At 41.1% G+C, this 27,862-nt stretch overlaps 2 protein-coding genes across 4 annotated transcripts; both read right to left on the minus strand.

The window, feature by feature from the left end:
• Nucleotides 1-329: 329 nt before the first annotated feature.
• Nucleotides 330-27,313, minus strand: LOC114795538 (myosin-16). Of its 2 annotated transcripts, none has more exons than XM_028988938.1 (22): nt 27,121-27,313; nt 24,205-24,291; nt 23,969-24,031; nt 23,774-23,865; nt 23,158-23,248; nt 19,942-19,998; nt 15,000-15,086; nt 14,414-14,659; nt 14,131-14,248; nt 13,736-13,863; nt 13,357-13,553; nt 12,930-13,062; nt 12,234-12,450; nt 11,296-11,432; nt 10,057-10,160; nt 9,767-9,959; nt 2,942-3,145; nt 1,720-1,845; nt 1,469-1,639; nt 1,086-1,286; nt 704-847; nt 330-615 (listed from the first exon to the last, which is right to left on the minus strand). In XM_028988938.1, the coding sequence occupies exons 1-22, from the start codon at nt 27,235-27,237 to the stop codon at nt 463-465; spliced, it is 3,066 nt and encodes a 1,021-aa protein (XP_028844771.1). In that variant the 5' UTR covers nt 27,238-27,313; the 3' UTR covers nt 330-462. The 2 variants fall into 2 exon arrangements, with proteins under 2 accessions (XP_028844771.1, XP_028844769.1); XM_028988936.1 differs by having other exon boundaries at nt 1,086-1,307.
• LOC114795541 (OCIA domain-containing protein 2-like) lies at nt 3,569-7,751 on the minus strand. Of its 2 annotated transcripts, XM_028988942.1 has the most exons (7): nt 7,445-7,751; nt 7,230-7,308; nt 5,397-5,450; nt 5,256-5,303; nt 4,631-4,739; nt 4,021-4,094; nt 3,569-3,906 (listed from the first exon to the last, which is right to left on the minus strand). In XM_028988942.1, exons 1-6 carry the CDS (start codon nt 7,514-7,516, stop codon nt 4,022-4,024), a joined length of 435 nt encoding a protein of 144 aa, XP_028844775.1. In that variant the 5' UTR covers nt 7,517-7,751; the 3' UTR covers nt 3,569-3,906; nt 4,021. The 2 variants fall into 2 exon arrangements, with proteins under 2 accessions (XP_028844775.1, XP_028844776.1); XM_028988943.1 differs by lacking the exon at nt 4,631-4,739.
• Nucleotides 27,314-27,862: the final 549 nt, after the last annotated feature.

The raw sequence follows: 27,862 nt of genomic DNA on the forward strand, positions 1-27,862 counted from the left end.
GCATGTTCGTTCATGAAGGTTGTCTTCAGTAGAATCATCTAGTCATGCAGTCATGTTTACCCTTACTATGATATTTACGGTTGAATAATTACATCGACGCGCCCTATTTCCTCATTCTGGACTCATTATTACATCGTGTATAGGGCCTTAAATATATCTCCCTGTATATTCAACTGCTTGGCTAATGATGGAGCTCAGGACTGCTTTATCGTTTCTGGAAAAATAAATCAAATGCTTTGTAGCTGCACACCATGATATATGCCCTGGTTAGAAAATATAAAAAATGTAAAAGAACTATAAGAAATACAATAAATGCTAAAAAAGAAAACTTTGATTATAGTATTTTAAGGCTCAAGTGTTGTACATATTGTATTTGAGTTGTTATTCCACATTACACATCAAAATGCTTATAACTAAATGGCTTTTAATTTGGCTTTTCCCTCTGGAATATTTCAGGTTCTACTAATCCACCATCAGTTTCTTCAAAGAGTTGAGATACGCAGGAATGAGGGAACTGACTGAATCCTCATCATCGTTGATGATCTTCTCTCCTCTGCCCTCTGACCCTGCAGAGCTGGGTGATCTCACAAGCCCGGCGTATGGAGTGCTGTAACCCTAAAATGACATGGCAACATTTTTTAGTCATATACAAAAAAAATTAACTGTAAACCAATGCAGCGCTGTGACCAAAGCTCAAGCTTACAGACGAGTGGCCTTTGAGGCTCCCCCGGTTCTTGGTGCGGATCTTTGTGAGCGCAGACTCAGCGATATCAGCGCGTTCCTCAGCATCATCCAGCTCATGAACCGTCTTCCTGTACTTGGCCAGGTTCATATTGGCCTGTTCCTCCTGAGCAGATATGGAACGTTCATGAGAGCATGTTACTACACCAGAACATATTCTGCACATTCTACCACCATAGCGGGCATTAAACACATATTGTTTAATTTAGTAATGAGGAAATCATTCTAGAATTAAAATGAAAAAAAAGAGATACATGGACTAGGACATGAATAGACACATAGAACCTTAGCCAAGTGACTTGTATCACCAGTGCATAATGATATATTAACAAAAAACAACCTACTGCCTCCTCCACTTGTCTTTTGTAGGCCTTCATTTTGGTCTGCAGCCTCTCCAGCAGCTCCTGCATCCTCTGCTGGTTCTTCTGGTCCTCCTCTGACTGGAAGAGCAGCTCCTTGAGACGCCTCTCATTTTTCCTTAGGGTCTTCACCGTCTCTGCATGCTTCTTCTGCTCTGTCTCCAGCTCCAGCTCTAACTCCTTTGCCTGAGCAGAGCATGAAACCAACTAAGAAATGATTGTGCCATCATTGCATGACATGGTGGCCACAACTAAATACATAAAACAGATAAAACTGCGAGGTTTCCACAAATCATCAAAGGCCTAAATGGTTCAGCGAGGCCGTCTTATTACTCATCTTATTATCTTGGTGTGTTTTGTGTATTTACCCTTCCTTCCAGCTTCTGGATCATCTTCTTGCTTCCTTTCACTGTCAGCTGTTCTGCTTCATTCAGCCTGGTGGTCAGGTCCTTAATCTGGTTCTCTAGGCCTTTCTTCAGCTTCTCCAGGTTTTGGGAACGCTCCTGCTCTAGCCTCAGCTCTTCAGCTACACGGGCCACCTGCCCCACATGGCACACAGGAATAACCTTTTATTCTCTTATGTCCCAAATGTAAAAGCATGTTCAGGACAGCTCCATACCTCAATGCTGATTTTCTTGGCCTTTTCATTGGCTCCCCGCAGCTCTCCCTGCAGCTCCTCGTGCTCATGGGTAAGCTGTTGCAGGTCCACCTCCAACTTTCTCTTACCGCTGACGGCCATCTGCAGCTGCAGTGTGAGAGTTGTTGAGAAAAAAGGTTTTAGCTGTGATACAGCGTTAAGTTTATTACAACTGGATTTAGTCTGTTTATGTTCTGCTCTGTTATGTTCTACGGTGCTAGAACGTTCACTTTCACTTTACTGTGCATAGATAAGTGAGCAAAACTGATCACAAAAATGGCAAGGTTACATTTTACAAAAACTACAAACACTACAATACAGAAAATTCCGGCACACAACAGTCAGAAAACCTGACTCTGTCCCAGCAACAACATTTTTGGGTCATCCTGCATGCACTGTTCTTTTGAAATCTATCCAGTAGTTTTCAATGTTGTTAAAGCTTTGAGAGACGTGGAAAAATACCTTCTTTTACCATTTATTGGGGTATTCCACTGTAAATTTTGAGATGTGTTTGAGATAATTAGGACCCATCCTCCTTGTAACTAAATTTTTATGCAGGTTGGTTGTTGATGGTGCAGTGACAGTGTTACCTGGTTGTTGGTGATGGTGTAGTGACAGTGATGGTGTAGGGACAGTGTTACCTGGTTGTTGAGGTGATGGTGTAGTGACAGTGTTTTCTGTTTTTTGAGGTGATGATGCAGTGACAGTGTTAACTGGTTGGTGAGGTTGCAGTGACAGTGCTACCTGATTTTTGAGGTGGCAGTGCAGTGGCATTGTTACCTGGTTGTTGAGGTGATGATGTCGTGATCGTGTTACCTGGTTGTTGATGTGGCAGTGCAGTGAGTTACCTCGTTGTTTAGGTTGCAGTGCAGTGACAGTGTTACTTGGTTGTTGAGGTGATGATGTAGTGACAGTTCTAATGATTTTTGAGGTGATGATGCAGTGCTACCTGATTTTTGCGGTGGCAGTGTTACCTGGTTGTTCAGGTTATGATGTAGTGACAGTGCTACCTGATTTTTGCAGTGGCAGTGTTACCTGGTTGTTCAGGTGATGATGTAGTGACAGTGCTACCTGATTTTTGCGGTGGCAGTGTTACCTGGTTGTTCAGGTGATGATGTAGTGACAGTGCTACCTGATTTTTGCGGTGGCAGTGCAGTGGCAGTGTTACCAATTTGTTGATGTGATGGTGCAGTGACAGTGTTACCTGGTTGTTGATGTGGCTGTATTTATCAGTGCTTTCTTGGAGCTCAGTCTCCAGAGCTCTTCGGACTCTCTCTGCAGCCTCCAGGTTGGTGCGGCGCTCCTCCCCCTCCACCATCAGCTGACTGCAGCGCCGCTCCAGCAGCGATCGTTCCTCTCTCAGCTCTTCCTGCTGCCGCACTTCTTCTTCCAAGCGAGTCTGCAGATCCTGAGACCACACACCAAACACTTCAAATGCTTCATTTGTAATTAATGCATCTAAATAATAAATAGAAGAACATCTTTTTATTGTGAAGGTAGAATATATATAATGTATATAACATATATAATATACACACATGCAGAATGCAAGAATTCGTCAAAAGTCATTACAACATAATTTTTTTTTCACTGCAGCCTAAAAACATTGTGCCACATCAGATGAAGAGTATTAGACCGATAGTCACATGTGACCCTCAAGTGTTTTATAAACTACTGCTAATTTATCATGCTCATCAGCTCATCACTGCTTCATTATAATGAAGCTGCATCAAGAAACACTGTGAAAACACAGAAGACAATAGGCAAGTAACTTCATATGAGTAATAACTTCATGAACAGGCTCCTTGTTGGGAGAAGGGGAACTGGAGGTGGGCTGGGGGACTGTGGAGTGCTCAAAGTGAAATGTGGCAAGGTGGATCACAGTCAGGCGGTGGGTGTCAATGGGATTTTACAAGGACGAGATGATCGAGTAGTCAGGGGCAAAGCCGTGGTTCAGCAACATCTGGTTCCAGGAGAAAGTACAGATAAGGGCCGTTCTAGAGAATAGTCGTGGTTCGGTCGAACAACCAACAATGTGATAGAAATCGATAATCAAAATGAACAATATTCTCAATAAAAGACCAACAAAATTATTAAAAATGAACTTTTATTAAGAACAGATGCTTGTTCTCTTTTACAATTCCAGGCATTTGAAGGATTCCATGACTCCTGTAATAAGCAGAATGGAAAGTTATTACACAGTGTGTGTGTGTGTGTGTGTGTGTGTGTGTGTGTGTGTTTACATGTGTGTGTGTGTGTGTGTGTCCGTGTGTGCATTTTTACCTTAATTGCTCGGCTGAGCCGGTGGTACCTGCACTCCCTGTTCTTTGCATTTTTCACACACATGGTGACAGTGCCTGCCAAACGCACAACGTTCACAACTTTTGACCCCAAAACACACAAGAAGTGACAGCTTCTGATCTTCTGTTTCCAGCACACATCATAAGAAAACTTTGGCACAACAATGTTTACTGTTTTACCACCAGACAAAACCAATCAGCCACTACATTAAAACTACCAGCATAATTTACAGTATCTGCCTAATGCTGTCGAAAGGGATCTGACCCATCAAGACATGAAGAGGTATAACGTGTCCCATGTTTTTTTGTTTATGGTTCTCCAGAGCATTACATCATCCATACTGCTGCCACCCCTACCCAGGTAAACAACATCCATGTGATTGGTCAGTTTCAAGAACTGGCTGATCACCTGGTGCATAATATATTCCCCTGTCGACAGGTACCACTGTTAGCTGATCCTCAGTGTTCTTCACTTTATCCATCAGTGTTGTTGCTGATTGGTTATTAAATGTTGAAATAGGTTTTGTATGGCTGTATGAAAGTATTATTGAAGACAATGGAATTTTTAGGAATGAAAGCTGATGCCCACTTACGGTCTAAACCCTGACCCAAAGGGAAAATCAGGGCCAAGCTTCTGGAATTTTTCTCGGCAAGTGCTTAGGTAGGAGGCTTTCCCCACCGCAAATCCAACAATTCCTGCCACTACAAAGGAAAAGGTCGGGACTTAATTTGGGGTAAAATTTTATTCATGTTTGTTTTATGCATAATATTACTTCATGGTCATCTCACCTTTATTTCACCTCTAATGCACACAAATCTGATTAGCCAGGAGATGAACATGTTCAGAAAACTCTGTGGTTCATTTAGTCTTTTTGTCTTATATTATGATTATATTATGTACGTGCCATTCAGGGAACATGTTTAAAGAATGAATTTTAGAAATATACATTGTGTTGTATAGTTGCGTGGTTTGTATAGTGTGAATCATGTGGTGGTGGTGGTAGTAGCCTAGTGGGTAACACACTCACCTATGAACCAGAAGAACCAGATTCAAATCCCACTTACTACCATTGTGTCCCTGAGCAAGACACATAACCCTGAGTATCTCTAGGGAGGGACTGTCCCTGTAACTACTGATTGTAAGTCGCTCTGGATAAGGGCATCTTATAAATGCTGTAAATGTAAATGTAATCATGTGGCTGCCATTCCAGTACTTACATGCAAGTTTAGGAAAAGGTCCAAAGCGCACTGATGTCTTCCACACTCCTGTGTGGGAAACATGAACAGCAGAGAATAAAACACTGAACCATGATCTCACTCTTCATGGGGACACCCATGGTTACGAGAGGGAGCCCTTACCTTGGTAGATGAGAGCACCGGTGACCGTCATGCTCCCCAGAGATAGAGGGAGAGCTACAAAAGCACACACATTCATTACAGATGGTTTCAGACGACTCCTGCTAAATATTTGTTTCGAAATTAAAGTTGAAATCACGTTAAAGAGTATTTTAAACATTTGAATGGATTTAACTGGTTCTGTCCAAATAAAAAATGACTGTGATGAAACTATGCTACTAACATAGGCATTCAGGGTCAAGGGGTCACACTTGTCAGTAAAACATTCCTCAAACCCGAGCTTCTTTATTCTGTGCATGAGAGACATGCATTAGCAGGCACTTGCCATCACTATGGTGCAAACACTGGAAACGACACCCTTCACTGGTTGTTTAAAGTAACGTGGCCCTACATGGGCGCTTTTAGCAAATCATCACGTACGAGTAAGAGATACGGTCACCAACTGCTGGTAAAAAGTGATGTAATTTTAATCTAATAGACTGGAGAGGGGGTTCTTGAGCCCCACATCTGTGCCGATTGATCAATGGTCATCATAACCTCTTTCACCCCTCAGCTGTTCAGCCAGGAGAAGGTAGGCACAAATTTAATACATTTGCATTTTAATAATTATATTGTATAGTACAGTGTAAAGATCCAAAAATGTAATCCAGCCCGGCAGTGAAGAGTGGACATCAGATTTTATTCATCTGAGTCCGTTAATTATTAGCAATGTATTGAACTCTTCTGATGTTACCTGGACATAAAGAGGCAGGAAGTTACAGGAATCAAACTAATTTATTATCCAATACATTTACACAGTTAGATTCCTATTGCAGTTACATGGAAATATTGAAACATTTTAGAAAAATAGAGAAACGGTGAAAAAGATAGAGGAAAAGATAGTGAAAGAGCCAGGGACCTCTGGACCTCAGAGAATCAGGAGGAAAGTGTAAGATGGGGAATTCCAGGTCCATGGCTTTTGTCTTTCGTGAAGGTCCCCTGCTTGTATCTTCTTCAAGATGCAACCTCCACCAAGCAAGAGGTGTCAAAAGCCAGCAAATGGCTTGAGGTGTCATGTCGAGAAAGAGCCTTACTCTCCCTGTTTCTCCTGGACCAGGCAGCCTCTCTGAAGCCTGGCTTTTCTCTCTCTTCCTCTACCTCTTTCTCTTTTCTTTTGGGTTTTTCTGTGACATTGGTACCTTTTTTACATTCAATATTTCCATGTAGCTGCAATAGTAATCTACCGGTGTTAATTAATTAGAAACTGTTCATTGCTGTAACCTCTTTATGTGCAGGTAACATCAGACGAGTATTTTTTTTAATACTGTACAGTGCCTTGTTTTCTTTACTAAAGCAGAGGCGATGAACCAAGAAGCTGAGGGGGACAGAACCCCCTGAATGAGTTATTGTTTTTTTTTATATTTTATTCTACCAAAAAGGTTGCCATAGACTAATCAGATCGTCCTTTGACAATTCTCCTTTGTCCGAACAGAAAAAAGTGGGGGTCTTCATTAACGCATGAAAAAGTCACAGACCAGTTTTTTTCCACCTTACAACATTATAGTGTAATGTAGTGTAAAAAATAACTTCCCGTAGGACTTTTGATCTCCTTCAAGATCGCCCTTGCACTGCAAAGACTTGTTGCTGACAGATGTGCAGGAATTTGCAACTAAACCACTTATTTGCCCAACATGAGAATTATGTGCTTTTGATTTAGTAAATCCTGCCAATGTGTGAAAGATCTGTAGAAGATATAGGGTTCAACCAGAAAACCACAAATAAAGATTACTGTTAATAACACATGGACCACTATTAAGGTGCTGAAATTCAGAATGTGCAGTGTGTTAATATCCATACCTCTGTACCAGAAACTCTCCTCCTGACACTCCCTCCATATCTTTCTCACCTCCTCCCTTTGAATGTGTCCTTTTCCACACTGAAAAATAACATATTCAAAACTTAACAAAGGATTGCTGACAAAATTTCCAATCCGAACAGAACTTTTAAAAAATTGACCCTCTGTTCGCAGCTACATACAGAAAAAAGGTAGAAAAGAACTGATATATGATTACCTTCTTCTGGCTTCCTGGTGCAGCCTCCTTGGATTCCACAGCCACACTGCCCTCAGTTGCCTCTGAGCTCATGGTTTCTTATGGCGTATTCTGATTTCTTATCCCCGCAAAAATCTAAAATGTTTACGACGAGAAGACGAATTTCCACCCGTCTCGTAGTTCTCTTTCTTTTTCTGCTGTGTTCCAGCCCCAGCTAGAGTAAACATTAGACAAACTCCACCCACTGGCCATCAGATTGGCTGTTGTAATGGTCTGTAAGGTATGGCAAGACGGTGTGTCGGTTATTCATTTTGTGCTTCTGGTAAAAAGTCACAACAAACTAGAAAAAAGAGTAAAATTCCTCCACTATGACAATCAAGCACTGACGTCTCATTACTGAGGCCAGAAAAAAAAAAGAACCCCATATGAAAACGGGTTAACAAACCCCGTTTTGTCATTGGCATCCATATGATGCACATTGCAGCAAAACCAGATTTGCTACAGAAGAATTATAGCAACTTTCATATTTGCTTTTCACTGAATGCAACCAGGGCCATGGGGCCTTACACCTTCGGATGGAGTTGTGGGCGGAGATTGCATGGATGGTCTCCAGCTGCTGCGACACTGGGAAGGACTAAGAGGTGATTCTGATTGTGTGAGTGAATGTGACCATATGAAGTGAACATGACAGGCGCCCGGGGAGCAGTGTGTGGGGGCGGTGCTTTGCTCAGTGGCACCTCAGTGGCACCTTGGCGGATTGGGATTTGAACCGGCAACCTTCTGATTATGGGGCCGCTTCCTTAATCGCTAGGCCACCACTGCCTCACCCTCTGGTCAACCTCAGCATAAACATGACACTGTCCAACCTGGACCACACACAAAACCTGTTAAAATATAAAATCAGGTTTACCACAAGATTATTATTAACCATGTGAATGGCTAATTCATATTCCGTCATGGAGTCATATTTTTTTTTACATTTTTGAGTGCAGCCCAATAGGTAACTAGTCAGTTATTTCAATTAGCCAAGACGAAATTGTTTGAAATTATACTAATAATTATTAAGTATGTACTGGTAATATTAACAATATTAAGTATATACTGGTAATATTTACTATATAGGGCCCAGATTTTAACTAGTGCACATTTATTCAAGCTAATTCCTAAGCACAATAAATGATTAAGCAGCTTACCATAGATTGTAACACAAGAACCACACAAAGTGTAGACACACATACAGTAGTGCAGTGAAACAGTGTGTATCATAGCATACGTACAACTCATTCATAGGTAATGGCCTTTACTGCTACTGCTGCAAGACCAAGACCCAAAGAAACAATGTCTCTATTATCATGGTTATTACATCAGAAAAAGCTATTCAGAGAAAATTGTTATCCATAATGACCTATAGGACACACCTCAGCTTTGAACTGGACAGATTGCATACAGGACATGTCACAACCTGATAACCACGGTCACACAAGCATGTGAAAAGGTATACTGAGCACTATATCACCACCCACACACACATTGTCAAGAAAGGAATCCAAGAAATGATCTTCAGCCTTCTCTGGGCAGAGGAGGGTGTTGGCGGTAACCTTCACTCACAGTGCCAGGCCTGCTATTAGGTCCAAAGTTCAAGTAATAGATTTATCGGGGCCGAACCAATCAGCCACTACATTAAAATCAACCAAAAATATTACTGTGTAGGCACCGCTTGCCTCCAAGATTTCACTCCCAACTTTACTTTGACCCAGTTGACGTGCATCACAATCTGTTTTTTGTTAAACCCTCACAAATCCTGACAAGTGTCATTTTTATAGCTTGAGCACAACTGCGTACGTTTATGACTGTTTACCTGCTGCCTAAAATTTCCGTCTTTCACAGGTCTCTCTTCAATTCCATCTAGAATGTCCACTATTTACATAGTCCAATACTATATAAACTTGAATATGTACAAAAATGATGGTAAATTTTGTTACTGTAGATCTATTAATGATTCAATTATTGATTCTAGAATATATTGTATTTAAATAATCCTTAGATATTCTTAATTTATCTTATTTTAACAAAAAGCAAATTTAAATGTATATTTAAATAGAATGGAGTGTTAGTAGCGAGTGAGTTAAACACTTGCCTATAAACCATAAGACTACAAAGTCCCAGGTTCAAACACTACTTACTACAACTACGTCCCTGAGCAAGACACTGTCCCTGTAACTACTGATTTTACTGAAAAAAGCCATGAAATGTAAATTAATATTTAGGCTAATTTATTGACTGGACCCAAAAGCTGAGATAAACAATGAATGAACGAACAGAATAGAACAGAAGCAGCATCACCTTTATCTGCTGCTGCGCCTTCTTTCCCGTCTTCACCAGTTCAGCGTTGGTTTTGTTCAGCAGCTCCACCTGCAGCTCGGCATCATTCAGCTCGCTCTCCATCTTCTTCTTCAACCTCGCACCCTCTGTACGCCCTTTGACCTCCACATCCAGGCTGGCCTGCAGGGACTCTACCGCCCTCTGGTGGCTTTTTCTTGGAGAGATAAACGGGCTCATTATGTAAGTACATGTTTAAGGCCGGACACATTGCATGAAGAGGTAGTTGTGGGCTAGATAAGGTCATCAGGTACCTTGCAGCCTCAAGCTCCTCCTCCTTCTCCTGTAGCCTGCGCTCTATATCCCCTTTGGCTTGAGAGAGCTCCAGCTGGAGCCGTAACACCTTTGTCTCTTCAGCCTGGGTGAAACCCCAAAAAGTGTCACACCTTTTTACCAGCTTCCATTTGTCCAGCATCTTAGGAACAGCAGCCTCTTCACCTCCTCACTCAGTCAGCCCCCCTCCCCAGCCATTGTGTGGGAGAGGTGAGAGCAAACACAAGTCCCTCAGGCCCAGACAGCTGAACTTGACAAGATTCCTGTCTATTTACAGAGATTAGGAGGCAAGGCTGAAGGAATTTAGAAAATCTGTAAATTCACTTCATGTCAAATTCTACACTTTATGTCCAAGGTTATCAGATATGCATATTTCTCGAATCTTAGCACAAGTGTACAAACTTGTTTCCTTTTTCCCAAGTTTAGTCTCAAGTCATTCATCAGTCTGACTGCCTTTATCACTGGCAGGGATCTACAGCACCCAGTGGACTGTGATAATTTACAGCGCTGCCTGGGAGGCTTTTTTACACTTCCAAAATCTAAACATCATTCAAACACTCTTTTCACCTCAGTGAATGAATGACAACATGTCCCAGCACACCGAAGTCACTCTGTTACAAGCATACGCATTTGTGTTCTTCAGATGAAAAAGTTCAAATAAATATACAAGCCCTAATAAGATGAAAGTGAAGTGATTGTCATTGTAATACGAAGCAGAACAGCACACGGTGCACACAGTGAAATTTGTCTTCTGCATTTAACCCATCATCCTTAGTGAGCAGTGGGCAGCCATGACAGGCGCCCGGGCAGCAGCGTGTGGGGACGGTGCTTTGCTCAGTGGCACCTCAGTTACTTGATTATGAAAATCTGATAGAAAACACGTCTCAGTAAAAAAAATGATAATCAATAATATATCTAAAAATAATAACAGAGATATCGTCATGATTCTAAAGAATAAAACATTTAAAATATGTTAGTCCAACTAAACTTTCAGTCTAGCTAATTGACCAAAATAATACAGTTGGCAGTAAAGCTACTCCTGCATGTATATAAAACTGGACCGCAACTGGATCATGGTCTCTGGGCAGAGATTTTGGCCCTTACATTACATTACACTGTAAGAGCAAGAGACCGCAGTTGCACTACTGTCAACTACTGGTACGCCTTCACAGCTCTGGACATGTGACGAGGGACAGTGTGGTCGGTTGAGGGTTGTTCACCTCTAAAGCAGCCTCTGACTCCTCCAGAGATGCCTGCAGCTCCTCCTTTTCCATTTCCATCTTCTTCTTCATCTTCTGCAGCTCATGGACACTCTTCCCCCCATCAGAGAGCTGCTCGGTAAGGTCAGCAATCTCCTCTAACACAGACAAACAGATACAGAGAAACGCACGATTAGGGGCACTGTTCTCCAACCAATGGTTGTTTTTGTTGGCCGGTCTTAATTTTTTAGTTTTAGTCTAGTCTTTGCGTCAAGCTGTCATTAAAATTTTTATAGGTTTTAGTCATATACTCATTTCAGTCTAGTCAAGTTTCAGTCAAGTGTTATTTTAGTCAGAATTAACCATTTTAGTCAACAAAAACTGATTTTAATCTAGTTTTAGATATTGTTAACCCAGTCAATATAATCTTATTTTCTTGAAATGGTCATACATATATCATATTTAAAACAAGGTTATCTTATTATTATATCATTGTTAGCTTCGGCCATGTTTTTCGACACACATTCTGTTTTATTTTTCACTTCATTGGTTGAAAGGTTGCTTCGTCTTTTTCTCCCAGCCATCTGCTGACCCACCACCCCATATCTACGATCCACCACAAGCATTCTTACTAGCATAGAAACAATCTAAATAATGGCCTCAATGGTGATTCAAAGAAAGAGACGCAGAAAACGCAAATACTGCATAATAATAATAAAGCAATTAAACGTCTCATCTCGTTTTCGTTATCGAAAATGAAGAGACATTTTAGTATAGATTTTTATTTTGTAAACCATATGTAGTCTGGAATTTATTCATCAACAATATTACAAGATTACATGACGTACATGACAGTTTCATTCACATCATAAAGGTCAGTGTGTAAGAGCTGAATGAGTGTGTGTGTGTGTGTGTGTGTGTGTGTGTGTGTGTGTGTGTGTGTGTGTGCAAGATCCCACCCTGGTGTGTCCTGTTCTCTCTGCGCAGGGCCTCTGTCTGCTCCAGTGCTTCTTCATGGACAGTTTTGAGCTTGAAGAGCTCTGCAGCGATTTGCCGGCTCTCCTTCTTACAGCCCTCAACCTCCTGCTTCAGGTCCTCACCCCGCTGCTTCCAGTCATGGAGCTGCTTCTCCAGCACGTGCTGCTTTTTATCCAGAGATAAAGCTACACTGTTTGCCTGCAAAGAGTAGGGCAGCATGTCATATAGAGCACACTTACCATGAAAACAGAGCAATCTATTATTAATTAATACTTACACAAGCATAACTATGTTGTAATAACGAAACATTTAAAATCTGACACTACCTTTATTTTGGAATGTGATTGTTCTTTCCAGTTCTTATGATTTGAAGGTCAGGTTTATCCAGCAGAGTGCTTTGTTTATTTTATTTCATATTTTTCATATTTCTCCTTAATTTTAGCTAAAAGTTCACTTGACTAAAGTGGACTGATGATAAAGAAAGAAAGGAAAAGCAAATGCCCCTTTGCAAGTAAAGTAACTGTCATTATGATGCACAGCAAGCTCAGCACATGGGGCACACAATGATTATACAGTATAATAAGGTTAAAGGACTAAATTTGGCAATTTGGCAAATCGTTCTCTCCCCTACTATAAACACCCCTTAAGAAAAAGGGTGTGTCTTGTTGTGGCCCCACCTTCTCCAGGTCAATGACCAACTCCTCCACCTCAATATGCAGCCTCTGCTTGCTCTTCTCCAGGCTGGAGCACTTGGCTTGGGTGGCTTCCAGTGTCTCCTCAGCCTCCTGTAGACGACTAGTCATCTTCTTTCTGCATAGAGCAAACACACCAAGACAAGAGAGAGAAGCCTGGTCACCAAAAAAAACATGAAAATGATCAAAATGGAGATTCTTACAAATGCAAGTTAACACCAACTTTTTGGAAAATGTGGCAGCAAAGCCAACTAACAAGGCACTTTTATAATTTACAACAATCAGGATTGTTCACGCTTCTGAAACTTACCCAAGATTTGAATACCCTGAGGATAATTGAATTGGTCATGTTCATGGTGTCTAATGCTGGCTTGCTAGTAAAATAATGATGTAGGTAAAATATGTATAGTACTTGGCCTCTTCAAGCTCGTCTGAGTGCTGCAGGTCATCGGCCTCGTGGCGGCTCCTCCAGTGTGTGACGTCACTGTTGAGTTTGGAGACGAGACGCTGTAGCTCTGCCTTACTCTCCTGCTCCTCCTCCAGTTGTTCCCGGAGATTCTCACACTCTTGCTGTAGCGCTAACACATTACTGCTAACTGCAGCTTTACTCTATACACACACACACACACACAAACATGCACCTTTTTATTTTCATACATCACCTGGTATGAAAGAAATGGCACAACATTTACATATTCATTGTAATAATCCACAAATGCCCTTTTGGAAGAAGAAAATGAAGGATGAAGGTCGTGTCTGGTATGTTCGTTGCTTTAGAGATGCAGACCCACCTTGACCTCCTCCTCAAGCTGTTTCTGGAGCTCCTCGTGCTGGGAGTGGAGCTGAGCTCGACAGCGCGTCATCTGGTCAGCCGTGCTCTCTGCTTCCTGGAGCAGTTGCCGAACATCAGAATTTTCAGCTGCAGACACACACACACAGACACACAGACAGATCACGACAAGCCTTCCTCTATCAAAGCGGCTCAAGGTGGCTCAAGGTGTCTTTATTAAAGACATTTGGGAACAGCATCTTCAACATGTTCTCTTCAAGGTACCAGGTCCATCATTTTGGTTGAGCATGTGACGTCATTCCAAATTTTGCTACTAGAGCCCGGTTAGAGGCTGAAACATTACCATACTTTAACACACCAGCATGCAGTGGAGTTGGTTTGAATAGACAGTTATACCCGTCAGACGGTTTTTGGTCACCAAAGAGTCACTGAGGGTTCTCTGAAGCTCATCATTTCGGGAGTTGGACTCAGACAGCTGCTCCTCCAGCTTTTTCATTTGGAAGTCAGTAGATGCCTGCAGTTGGAGATGAATGAGGTTATTAGTGATTGCAGCTCAGAAAATGTAATACCTGTGGTCAGTCTGATCGAGCATCTGTGGGATTTTCTGGGAAAACAAGTCCATGAAGGCTCCACCTCTTCAGTGGATTTTCAGTGGATTAGAGAGCAGTGTCACAGTCACCTTGGCCTTCTGCAGGTTGTCCAAGGAGGCAGCCAGGTCATCCAGTTCCAGCTGCAGATTGTGTTTGTCCTTCTCAAGCCTGGCCCGGGCCCTCTGCAGTGCCTCAAACTGCTCCCCCATCTCTGCCATGGTGTCTCCATGACGCTTCTTCAGAGCTAACATCAGACCCTCTGACTGCTGCACCGACTCCTCCAGTTCCCAGCGCAGCCGCAGCAGCTCCACTTCCTGCTTCTTATTTACCTCCGTCTGCCAAGGAGAGGGAGAGATTCTGGATTTACATCTCATTTACTTCAGTGAAGACTAGATGGTTACATTTACAATTACGACATTTACCCTTATCCAAAGCGACTTACAATCAGTAGTTACAGGGACAGTCCCCCTGGAGACACTCAGGGTTAAGTGCTCAGGGACACAACGTTAGTAAGTGGGGTTTGAACCTGTGACTTTGTGGTCTTCTGGTTTATAGGTGAGTGTCTTACTCACTAGGCTACTACAAAAGTCAGTTAAAAAGCCAAAAATCATCCGTATCATTTGGATTTGGTCAAGACCCTGAGGTTGTGTTCTAACAATGAACCTGTCCCCTCACCTGGGAGGTTGTAGCTCCTCCCACCTCCTCCAAACGATCAGTGAGGTCGTCAAGCTCAAGTGTCAAATCAGTTCGCTGTTTCTCTACCTGAACACACACAGAAATCACTCACTTACACAGTGGTTCAAACAGCATGTTTATTCCTTACATGTTCCTAACATTCTATTATGTGTTTAATTCCGAAAATAAAAATATATATACTTTTCATTCTGTTTTGCACTAAATACCAGCAATAGATGCCTTTTTAGCCATCAATGATCATGAAAAAATGTATGTAGATGTATTTGCATTTCAGTTAAACAGTTGCAGTACTGTGCAAAAGTTTAGGCACCAACACAAATAAAAAAAAAACATTTGCAGACTACCATTGATTCAACTACAGAGTTTATTGCAGAATTTCCCTAATTTTCATGAATCAATGACATGATGTGTGTAGAGAGGAAGACTCTATTCTCATATCATTTAACATTTTGTTTGTATCAACAGCTTTTCTCATATCAAATATTATTTTTCAGTTTTTCTGTCTGATGATGTGCATATTCCAATTATACCTAACTGATCGGAGTTTCGCTATTCATGTAGGTGACTCTGCCTCAGCTACTGCTCCCCTCATGTCTGGAGTTCGCCAAGGCTCTACTTTAGACCCTATTTTATTTTTAATTTACATACTGCCACTGGGGTCAATTTTCAGAAAACATAACATTGCTTTGCAGATGATGTCCAGATCTACATGCCATTAAAAGCTATTAGTAATGATTCTATCCGGTCCCTTGCTGAGTGCTTAAATGAGAACAGAGCATGGATGAGCAAAATAAATTTAAATTTTAATGACAACAAGACTGAAGTTATCCTATTCAGACATAACAAGGCTGATGATCCCACTGCATTTTTAGGTCCCTTGTCCCAATATCTTAAACCATCCATACGACAAGTGTCCTCAATCATAAAAACTAGTTTTTATCAATTAAGGACTACATCCAAGGTCAAAGGTTATGCATTTATCACCTCACGGCTAGATTACGGTAATTCATTATACCCTGGTATTGGTCAGTCCTTAACCCATTAGCTGCAACTAGTGCAGAATGCAGCGGCTCATCTGCTCACTGGCAAGCAAGCACATTTCTGGCCTCACTTCAATGTTTTTAAAGCTCTAAACGGGTCAGCACCTCAGAACGTCTGTGACCTCCTCCACATCTGCAGCTCTTGACCATCCGTTTTACTACGTTTATTGTTTTATGTCCTGTGGTTATGTTCTGTTGCTTTATGATCTGCTTTTATGGTTTTATTATTTTATGTTGTAAATGATTTATTCATTTGTATTTGTTCTTAGCTGTTCATTTTATGTACACATTACCTTGTACAGCACCTTGGTCAACTGGTTGTTTAAAGGTGCTTGTCATGATCCGGTCCGGCAGGGGTTACTCCGGGTCTGGAGTTCTGCCCGTAGTTTCATGTTAGTCATGTGTTATGTTCCCTGATCGTTTTGACCTGTGTATAATTATATGAGTGTATAAAGCTGCCCTGTTGTGTCTGTTCGTCATCGGGTCATTGTCTGGTGATGTTTCCCTTGTCTTGTCTACTATGCATTAGTTTCCCCTGTCTCGTGACGTTGTGCGTATGTGTCCTGCTTCCTCGCCATGTCCAGCCATCGTGACACTACTCTATAAATGAACTGAACTTGAACTTGAACATATTCAGACTAAGAAAACTATAAATATGCGCACACACACAGTACAGGCCAAAAGTTTGGACACACCTTCTCATTCAATGTGTTTTCTTTATTTTCATGACCATTTACATTAGTAGATTCTCACTGAAGGCACCAAACAATGAACACATGTGGAGTTATGTACTTAACAAAAAAGGTGTAATAACTGAAAACATGTTTTATATTCTAGTCCGGTGACTGTGGAGGCCCAAGAATCTACCAATGTAAATGGTCATGAAAATAAAGAAAACACATTGAATGAGAAGGTGTGTCCAAACTTTTGGCCTGTACTGTATATATATCCTGAACCTCTTAAATTGCACTATGTGACAGTAAAGTTCATGTTTGAGCATGTGTACACCACTTGAGAAGAAGGTTAGGTGGGCCCTGTGCCAACCAGTCTTCCTGAAAGCAAGTAGGCGGAAACTCAGGAATACCTTTGGCAGTGTTCCACCACACAAAGGACATTTCAGACAGGTACTACAGTAACACTGAAAAAGATTTTTGCACTCATTGGCTGGAGTTAAGGTTGATACTCTCTACTGAACAATCCATGTGTGAGCATGTGCCCTTAACCATTCATTCTAGAGTTAGGAGAGCAAAGAATCCTGGCACTGTAAACTTGAAATATGTCCATTGCATCAGGAAAGAAATCATTTCATCCACTTCCCTTTTTACCCTGATATACCCATCAAACACGCTCAAACATGAACTTTACTGTCACATTACCCATATACCCATCAAGGTAAATCTTAACTCACTTGGCATATTGTGGCCACACATTGCATATTGAATGTGGCAATGTTTTCAATCTCACTGTTTCTTCTATTGAGATGATTGTTCTTCCGAAATCCAATATATTTCCCAGTTTTTCCCATGCTTTAAATTAGGGCTGCACGATTTGGGGGGAAAAGACATATTGCGATTGTTGAGATCAATATTGCGATATGCGATTGCGATGTGATAAAGGACACTTGCTTGTACATCAATGAAAAGTCGCATACTAATAGTGAAATGTTTAATTTCAAAGTGAAACATACAAACTACTTATAACAACCTGAAATGCCCAGTGCTTTCAAAATACAATATTCTACTAAATTAAATAATCACAAAAACTCTTTTACATTACTGTCGAACGACAAACCCTGGTAAGGCTAAACAACTGTTTTGATTATATTTGACCATTATAAAATCCCGTATTATACTTCTTACGTTTAACCAAAACGTTGTTTGGAGGCTGACTTGAACACAGGGATGCATAGCTTTGCTAGCTTAGCTAAGGTTAAGATTTGTAAACTGAGGTGAATTTCTTTAGGAAACCTTCAAAGTTTGAGAAAAGTTAACTAAACAGCTAAGAACAGTCTAAATAGTTAATGCCTACGTTTAGCCAAAACGTTGTTTGGAGGCTGACTTGAACACAGGAATGCATAGCTTCGCTACCTTAGCCTAGCTTAGCTAAGGTTAAGACTTATAAAACAGGATTTTATAATGGCCAAATATATTCAAAACAATTGTCCAGCCTTACCTATGAAATGTAATCCCTCGGGATCTGCTTTGGAGCGTACAGCGGTTTATACAGCCCCAAGCAGCACAAGAGTGAGTAATTTTTATGCACTTCTCTCCATAGGCATGTATATGCTTCACGCCACAGCAGAGCCTATCGCAATATGGCGGCAACGTTGACATACGATGCAGCGCGTCATGCGTCGTCTAACCATATGCCTCCGAATCGAAAGTCATGTGACCAAACACGTCACATCCGACTGAGTGAGACTTCAGTCAGCTCGCAAACTTTGAGAGAATGAGAGAATGGATCGGCAACATATCCGATCCAATCCATGTACTAATCATTTAAATCGCAGCTTTTTGCGTTCATGTAATCGCACAGACTGAAATCGATTGCGATTAGATTAATCGTGCAGCACTACTTTAAATCATTCTTAATTCACTAAAGATCACAACTGTATATCCTGCGGATGCACTTCATAACACATCCTTTTCGTTAAACCACACATATGTAACTGAATAGCAACCTCGTTAATCTGCTTAATGTCTGAGCATTGCATATGTGTCTGTCAGTCTGAAATTCCATTTCATGTAATTCTGTCACTGCTTTCACTCAAAATCAGTGTTTTTCTGAACAAAACAGGGATTTTAAAAAGGTGAGCAAATTTTCCAACAAGCCAGGTAATCTGTCATAGTCGTTTCACTTCTGTCCTCAACAACATTCCTCTCCCAGTTTCAGACCAACTTGAGAAGGGCCGGGGAAGAAGATCGCCGATCTTATCTGCCAGCGGCACAATGAGCCATGTGAGTGTATGAGAGGTGCCTGAGGGGGGTGGGTGGTAGAGTGGGGTCTCGTGGAGATAAACTCATGCCTGGGCTTGAGTTCCACAACCTGCTCCAGGATTAGGAATGCCACCCAGGTGAAGGTAAAACTCAGCAAACAGAGCTCAGAGCCGTGTCACCCTATCCGCTAGTCCCGCCTGTTCTACAAACATGCTTCATTAATGCACCCAGGGTGCACACGAGAGTGTTAGGGCTCGGCGGAACACCAATGGGTCCACTGTGACCTGGTGTTAAAGATACTTGGGACAGTCTGAAGAAGGTGTGGAATGCTATCTCATTTACATTAATTGCATTTGGCAGACGCCCTTATTCAGAGTGATTTACAACGTGCATGTATGTTAGCATCAATGAGTTAATCAATTCTCTTCACTAAGACCCCAACTATCAAGGCAAATGACTTTTTTCACTCTGTTGTAGTTTTTCTGAATAAGTCAGACTATAAGTAAGTTACTAATAAGTCTAAGAATTCTTAAGCTGCCGTATGAAAATATTAGAGTAGCAACTGTGCTGTTCTGACATCGAGGGGAAGTTCATTCCACCATCTAGGGGCCATTTCAATTCAGAAGTAGACCTATTAGAAGGGAGTTACAGTAATCCAGTCGTGAGATTACTTGGGACTGCACCAGTATCTAGGTGGCCTCTTTTGATAGATAAGGGCGGAACCGTCTGATATTGTAGAGAAGGAATCTACATGAGCGGGAAAGATTGGTGATGCAAGTCAAGAAGGACAGTTGGTTGTCTATAGTTATTCCAAGGTTGCGTGCACTGGAATGAACATTAGTTCAGTTTTAGATGATGATCTCCCTTCATCCATCCATTCAGCTGTCATTCATCTCGAAAAACCTCTTATCCAAGCGAGAGAAAAACGCTTTTAACCAAATTCACCTTAGCTCTCATGACCCGTTCTGCCTCCAATTCCTCCTCCAGCTCCTCAATACGAGCCTGTTAAGAGAGAGAAAGGGGGATACATTCATAAGAAATTGTCAGTGGTGAGCTTTGGTGGAGTGAAGGTTGTGTTCAGTGGAAAACCAGTACACAGCAGGTTTTTGCAATGTATGGCTGTTTGGACAATAACCAGTTCAAATGCCAGGCCAAAACAGTTTAATGACACTGTTACTGGTAAAGATGGAATCAACTGAAGAAACACTTCAGCATGATGATGTCGTGAGATATTGTCACCTGCTGTAATTCCTCTAAATCAGCCTGAACACCAGGTTTGAACTAATGGTGCATTTAAATGTTCAGAAATTGTAATTACAATTTATGATGCATTGACTGTGAAATTCAGTTTTTGGAAAAATAGATGGACGACCTATACAAAACGACAGTGAGTGGTTGCCAAGACAGTTAACAATTGATCACACATTTATTAAAAATTAGCACAAATGAAGAAACATCAGCAGCTACAATCTCTTATGAAATGTAATTCCAGAGTAACCTTGGCGTACCAGGTGGAACACATGTAGTAGTGATGTCTTGCAGAGCACTAGTAAATGGGACCGTTTGACCATTCATGTACTTGATATTTGATATTTCTGATATTATATGAGGGCTGCATAACTGTGGTGAAATATAAACACTAAATTATCCATTTTACTGCCTGTACTGTAAGAGACTGACACCTCGTAAAAAAGGCATTGACATATTTAACATTTTTTTTGTTCACCTATTCCCGTCTGAGTCAGAGTCCCGTCTGTCAGTAGAAAATTTTCACTGAAAAAATGGCTTATGAGATGAGACGCCTGCGGCCAGAGAGCGGTTTATCACTTCTGTATCTGGTTGTGTCTGACAAGCCTCACTGCTGCGAGACATCCGGTAACATAAACACTAACACAGAAACACACGCACGACCTCAGAACAATGCCACAGGTCCTCACACACAGCCATAATACTGAGCAACACATAATCACACAGACACACACACACAAAGCATCTAAAGAAAGTGAAGATCGAGAAAGAAGAGCCGCGACACCGCTGTAAAAGGGACAAGACTCACGTACCACTGCAGGACCTCAGCTGAGAGGACAGCCATGGTGTTAAAAAATGACAAAATTATCCCAAATGAACATGCACACACACCACACACAGAGACATGCACACAGGAGGACTGACCCTTATGAAACAAACGTATATTGCTATATACTAGAAATTATATTGCAAAACAATGGTAAATATATTTCAATATATTTCAATTATTTTCAAAATAAATTCCCCATATACAGTTTGCAAAATATAATCTCATTTAATCTCATTTTTCTAATATATGTATTTAATATATTATTAATATATAATAATTTTATGAAATATGAAAATGTCACTAATTCCATTATATCCTATTTCTTTATATTTATATATTCCTTACATATGAAATATAGTATTATAAAATACATCAACATATATTACTATATACAATTCTCAATATATGAATACACACAAAATATCATATATTGAGAAATAAGTTTTCTCAATTTATTATGAGTCGCATAATATATTGAGAACTATTTTTTGTTGCGTATGGGGAGCCTAACTTGGTAGCCTCTTTGCAATTTACCTCACACACACACACACACACACACACACACAAATACACAGATCCTTGGTTAAAAAGCACAATATGCACCCTTCACAATGTTTTCATCCTAAGTAGTTTATTCTAAATAATGGAGCTATGGTTTCATTTTCACAATTCTTCTTTCTCCATTTTTTTTACTTTTACAGAAAACCACAAGTAGTGCGGTGAGACATGCGGTGCGGTGTCTGAGGACAGTGCAGAAAATCGTCAAAGCCCCTCACTGACTCATAACCAACAAATTCATAATTCATAATCTCAATTTGCCATGCGTTCTGCACAATACAGTTACTGCAATTTGAATCGATTTGATTTAGCACAAATGAAGAATTTTATGGCACGCAGATGTCCAGCAGTCAACTGGCAATGTCCATTTTTTTCCCAGGGTGCATTGAGCATGTGATGGAGTTTCATCCCTGATTCATGAGTTTAATTTTCTTCCTGGTCTGTGGAGAGGTGGAATTTTCTGATGGAACATACACAGATTGTGTGTTCCAGAGGAACATGTTGTGAGTTTTTTTTACAGTCTCTTGTTGCTGGTGTGTGAGTAGGAGCACACAACTCTCTCACTGTCTGAGGAATACAACAGGGGGAGAAAATCGGAAATTGTGCATCTCCCTTAATATATCACCACCCATTCAACAACCCACAGACTCAGAGACACAAAAGGACTTTTGAGGTGTTTTACTCCTCCAGCCAAGGGTGTGATCCATCTAAACCTAGACACGGACACACACACACACACACAAAAGTACTTTTTGGACACAGACCAACCAGCTTTAAGTGCTCCACTGGACGCCACAGAAGATCCTTCCTACCCACCACCACTAGACTGTACAACTCCTCCCTCAGTCCCACACAATAATCTACACAATAGCTTGGTGCTTCTAGTGCATATTTATTTCTTACTGTGTTACATGCCGAGTCATGAGCATGTATTGGTTTGTTTGTTTGTTTATTTATTTATTTTCAGTTACTCTACTACAGGTTCCTCCCCCCCAGACTGATTACGACTGTATGTGTGTGTGTGTGTGTGTGGGTGTGTGCACATGTGTATTCATATTATTATTCATATTTGCCATAACAGTTAATAGTATCATTGTTATTGTTATTATTATTGCTATTATTGATACCTGATAGAGCCACCATAGCATTTGTTGGGGTGTGGGATAGCTGGAGGAAACGTACCACAAATAATAACATGTAATGGAATTATTTTATTCACTGTTATTCTGTTCTGTTTTCAGTCTTTGTTCTTTGAACTGATCCTAATATCTGGTTTAATATTGGATTAACAAATAATGTGCTTAGATCACTGCATTTTCAAGTAGGTCTGTACACTGCAGGTTTTTTTCCTTAAGGCACATAAACTAAATATATACTTTTTATTGCACCGTTTTCCCTGTAGTCAACATGAATGCACATGAAAGTTCTCACACTGCGGGGGTTAAAATCCACTGTGTGTTTTGGGTTTCGAGCGACTGTGTGTGGTCCCCTTCCCCCCGGACCAGCCACCCACCTCCCAGCCTCACCTCCAGCTTCTCGACCATCCTCTGCAGGCCGGCATTCTGCTCCTGCTTGGCCTCCAGCTGCATGCCGGCTGTGCTGATCTCCGCATCCCTCCTGCCAGCAGGGGGGAGAACAGAGAGAGGAGGTGATGTGACGCTCCAGCTACACGGTACAGCCATCAGACAGCACACCACCACCTCTCCAGTGGAGCAGTGGTGGGCCTAGCGGGTAAAGAAGCGGACCCTTAATCATGGCTGCCCGCTGCTCACCAAGGGTGAGGGCTTAAAAGCAGAGGAAACCTTGCATTGTGTCAGCATGTGTCGTGCTGCAGTGTTTCACAGTGACTGGAAAAGAGGAGATGTTGTTCAGCCTGTCACCTGCATAAAACCTCTTTAATATGGCGGTGTATCTGTTGTGTATCTGTAATAGCATTGTAGTAGCAGAAGTAGCATTGTTTCTTTCTTAAACAGAGACCAGGGGTGTTCCAGGGGTCACGATGCCTGTGACCTATGCACACATTTCATGTAGTAAAATGGAATTCCTAAAGAATAAGGAGGATCTGTCCAAGCAGCAGATTCTTGGAATTGTTAAAGGACTTCTGAGATGCTGATGAGACCTCAGGTCTGGATCCTCACACACCTCTTGATGGCATCCTCCAGGCTGGCCCTCACCCTCTCCACCTGGCCGAGGTTTGCCCCATCCACTCTCCTCCAACCCTTGATGTTCCTCTCCTGTTCCAAAAGAAAGTCCAATTGAAAGTGTGGGACAAAACACCATGCAAGATGATGTGCCATAAGACCTAGCAGACGAGTTGAGAAAGGAAAGCAGACTTGCATTTTCAGGGTGAACTAGAAGCTCTTTCTTGTCTTGTTCATGCCTCAGGTCTTCCATTGCAGTCTAAAGGGTAAAATGAGGGCCCAAAACCATATTCATCATTCAGCCAACATCATGACTAGCATAATGAATATTATTCTCTATTCTCTAAGGGAACAATATTTCCATTCACATCGATCAGCCATTTCACAGTAGGTATCATGAAGAGCCTGAATTTCAGTTCTGCTCTATCAGACCTGGCTTGACTTTTGCTGCAGTGTCTTCACTGGTTCCTGGTTCTCCAGCTCCTCCTCCAAAAGCCTCCTTGCACTCAATGCTGATGTCTACAGAGAAACAAAGTTTACAGGTTTTGCAGGTTAAGCAGTGTTATATTTGTGGAGTCCTGCAAGGTGTAAAAGGGAACCTTTCATGACATTTAATAGATGTTCCACATTGCAGACCTGGCATAACTGTGAGTGAAAAAAAGAGCAGGATTTTCATTTTCTTTTCCTAAGTTCTCAAGATTGTTCTCCAGATATCTGGCATTTGGACATTACCATTGTTGGAAAATATTTACATTTGTGAGTAATGAATAAGAAATATTCATTATGAGAGGAGAGTCAACAGGAGAGTCAAGGTCGCTGCTTTCAAGACGTTTGTGACTTATAATCATGTAATAAGCCTGAAAAAAACCTATTTAAACCAACTGTTATTTCCAAATCATTTAATGACATTCCTAGTTCTTCACCTCGTTTGCACCACTGAAGATGTTGAGCTGTCAGACGGCCTCCATACGTTTCCGCTTCCCTGCCTAAAACAACTGTGACTCATCTTCTTCCTCTTGACATCAAAGATGAACAAATACGGGCAAATTCTACAGGGTTCATGTGTTGAAACATGCTGACTGTCTATTAAGCTGAAGTGCTTGTTGATGTGTGGAGGCACTTTTACCCTAAAATTATTCCTGTCAACATTATATTATAAGAATCAAGATGCAACTGAAGTATTTCCTGTATTGGTAATTTATGTACATATCAGAGACTTGAGCACAATTTTTGCATAAAGCATGGGGCTTGTTTGCTAGTAATAGAAGCAATAAACAAGAAAGGACCATGATCATCAATGATGCGCAATTTTGAATTATCCAGAATGAGGAGGGCGTGACAGCTGTCAATCATTTCTCTGCTCCCCTTTAAACTTTTTTACGCACCAACAAAAACATACAGAACAGGACCAAGCAGTTGTTTTATCTATTTATGTAAATCCAGAGGACTCTTTGTGTTCATTACTGTTGATGTCTAGGACATTGTCCTTGAACATTCCAAAAGAAAAGAGAAAAAAGCAACATTGGCATCATGTGGACCCATGCATGTAATAAATGTATTGCATTTTGCAACATTACCCACCCAACTGTACTTCTACATATTCGATAATATTCTATATATGACCCTAGTTCTTTGGTACACTCAGGCAAAATTAAAAAAATATTTTAATCTGTTATATTATATAACATGTTATTTTTATTTATATATGTATGCGTGTGTGTGTGTGTGTGTGTGTGTGTGTGTATGTGTATATATATATATATATTTCATGACGTTGTGTGTGACATTGTGTATTTAGACAAAAAAAACTTTTTTTCATGGTTCAGCCTTTGGAAAGTAACCATGTTACTGCATTACAGTTATGGCAACCAATAATGGCTGCTAATCCATTACCCAGAACTCTAAATCCATCACTTGCTGTGGCAACAAGCACCCCAAACGAACCTGTGACCAACTGGAGATTAAGCAACTGCGGTTTTCAGTGGAAAAACTGACACATTTTTCTTCAACAAGTGCATAGTGAACGTGTGCCTCAGATGTTTGGCCAGCAGCATTTGTTTTAATTTGACATATTTCTATCATTAGAGAAGCGAAAGTAAATACGGAAATCAGTTTCATAGATTGCATTTTTTTCCCAAATGCTGAAATCCAATTCTCTGTGACATTTCATTACTCATTTCATTACTCATTTCATTACCCAGCGTTACTTAAAAATCTTGACATGAGACCACCACATACTTTTGTGAATTTATGATGTGGAACATTTTTCTGCATGAAAGCTTCTGTCTGTCTTCTGTCTTTCGGTAAACAGAGGGCCGCAATTTCACCTCATGAATCATGAATCATGCACAAAATATTAACGTTTGATGTTGTGGTGTCTCTTGTGTAGGTTTATGTGATATTCCATGCATCTGCATGTGATGTGTAACATCAAACTACCACAAAACCAGAAATATTTGGTGGAATGCTGAAATAGGGAAAATCAGTAAAGTACAATGACGACTGTGCTGTCTGTCATACAAAAATGGAAATACAGACATTTATATAAGCCAGAGGGTCTTGAACAGAGTATATGTGCCAGTAGTCAAGTGTCAAATTATTACATGCAAGCAAATATTACTTAATAACTGCAAACACATGTTAAACAAAATTGCTTGCCATTAGTTTGCAGGTAAAACAGATAACATGCAAGATTAATCAGCAAATCAAAATGGGGCAGTGGTGGCCTAGTGAGTAAGGAAGCAGATCCATAATCGGAAGGCTTCCGGTTCAAATCCCAAACTATTTACAGCATTTATCAGACGCCCTTATCCAGAGCGACTTACAATCAGTATTTACAGGGACAGTCCCCCTGGAGCAACTTAGGGTTAAGTGTCTTGCTCAGGTAGTAATGGTAGTAGTACAATGGAAGTAAGTGGGATTTGAACCTGGGTCTTCTGGTTCATAGGCGGGTGTGTTACCCACTAGGCTACTACCACTAGGCACACACATCGTCCCCACACACTGCCAAAGTGACAGGTTAAATGCAGAGGACACATTTCGTTGTGTATCACCATGACCTCATTCATCACTTTCATGTTTTGGTACCAGGTCACCTGCTTAAACTAGAAATGCCATTGTATGTCAGGGTCATAAGAATTAATAAAACCTTAAAAACTACATGATTTTTTAAAGAGACAACATGGCATTTTCAGCAAATAACAACAACTATTATTCTATAATACTTTAGACAATGGAGAAACCTTCCCTACTAAACTAAACTAACTAAAATGAAGCAGAGGGCTTTGAACTCTAATGCACTTCTGAAGCTAAACCAACTCCGTCACATACATAAGAATAGTTACCCACAGCTGTCCCACCGTGGTCCAGGGTTGTACCAAAGCTATCCCAATCCAGCTCCTCTGCTTCAGATTCCTGCAGAGGTACATCTGTGAGGGCGTGGCCCTGCTGATGGCAGAAAGGCATTCCTCCTTATCTCTGAAGGCCTGAGTTCTCCGCACCAGAGCTGGTTCCCACTTCGGCATGCCTTGGGTTAGCGGCTATGATTTCATCTTGTGTGCTTTTCCTCAGTACAGAGCCGTCTCATAACACTGGCCTTGGCACACGAACCGAAGCTCCAGTTTCCCAGGACCCCCCTCCCCACAGCAGATATGTCTACTGTACTGATCTGCAGACAGTGTGGGCTGCATTGTCATTTCTCAACCAAAATACAACGAACTTTGTCAAAAGTGTCTCTTCTTCTCAATTGTAATTAAACAGAGAGCTTCTGCCTACAGATTGTGAACAAAGCTGCATCGTTCATCAGCAGAACAGACGTCTTTCTGTTCGACCGGCATGTTTACAGAACATAGACTGTAGCTGGTTTACTGAAATGTCTTCCAGAAAGCGGTCTGAAAAGGTCTGGGTTACAGGGCTGCATCCCCTGCCATGACCGTGTGCTCCTAAGCACAAAGCAAGGACGTTTCGTGTCGGCCAAGCATGTCATCACGCCCACATTTCAGATATTGCTTACATCCATACACTGCGGGCTCCAAGCAAAACAACTGCGCAGATGGTCTCTTCCTTCCTGAGCGCAAAACAAGGCCTTTAT

Source organism: Denticeps clupeoides, chromosome 8, assembly GCF_900700375.1.
Source record: "Denticeps clupeoides chromosome 8, fDenClu1.1, whole genome shotgun sequence".
NCBI lineage: Eukaryota > Metazoa > Chordata > Actinopteri > Clupeiformes > Denticipitidae > Denticeps > Denticeps clupeoides.

What these genes read in the sequence shown, in the direction of transcription:
- LOC114795541 (XM_028988942.1), bottom strand. Translation starts at nt 7,516, where the DNA reads ATGAGCTCAGAGGCAACTGAGGGCAGTGTGGCTGTGGAATCCAAGGAG. An exon ending in GGAGAGTTTCTGGTACAGAG is followed by an intron (nt 5,451 to 7,229) that starts GTATGGATATTA and finishes GTGCTTTTGTAG; the next exon opens with CTCTCCCTCTATCTCTGGGG. An exon ending in CGGTGCTCTCATCTACCAAG is followed by an intron (nt 5,304 to 5,396) that starts GTAAGGGCTCCC and finishes TTTCCCACACAG; the next exon opens with GAGTGTGGAAGACATCAGTG.
- LOC114795538 (XM_028988936.1), bottom strand. Translation starts at nt 27,237, where the DNA reads ATGCCTTTCTGCCATCAGCAGGGCCACGCCCTCACAGATGTACCTCTG. An exon ending in ACAGCCACATCAACAACCAG is followed by an intron (nt 1,846 to 2,941) that starts GTAACACTGTCA and finishes CTCACACTGCAG; the next exon opens with CTGCAGATGGCCGTCAGCGG. An exon ending in AAAGACAAGTGGAGGAGGCA is followed by an intron (nt 848 to 1,085) that starts GTAGGTTGTTTT and finishes ATATCTGCTCAG; the next exon opens with GAGGAACAGGCCAATATGAA.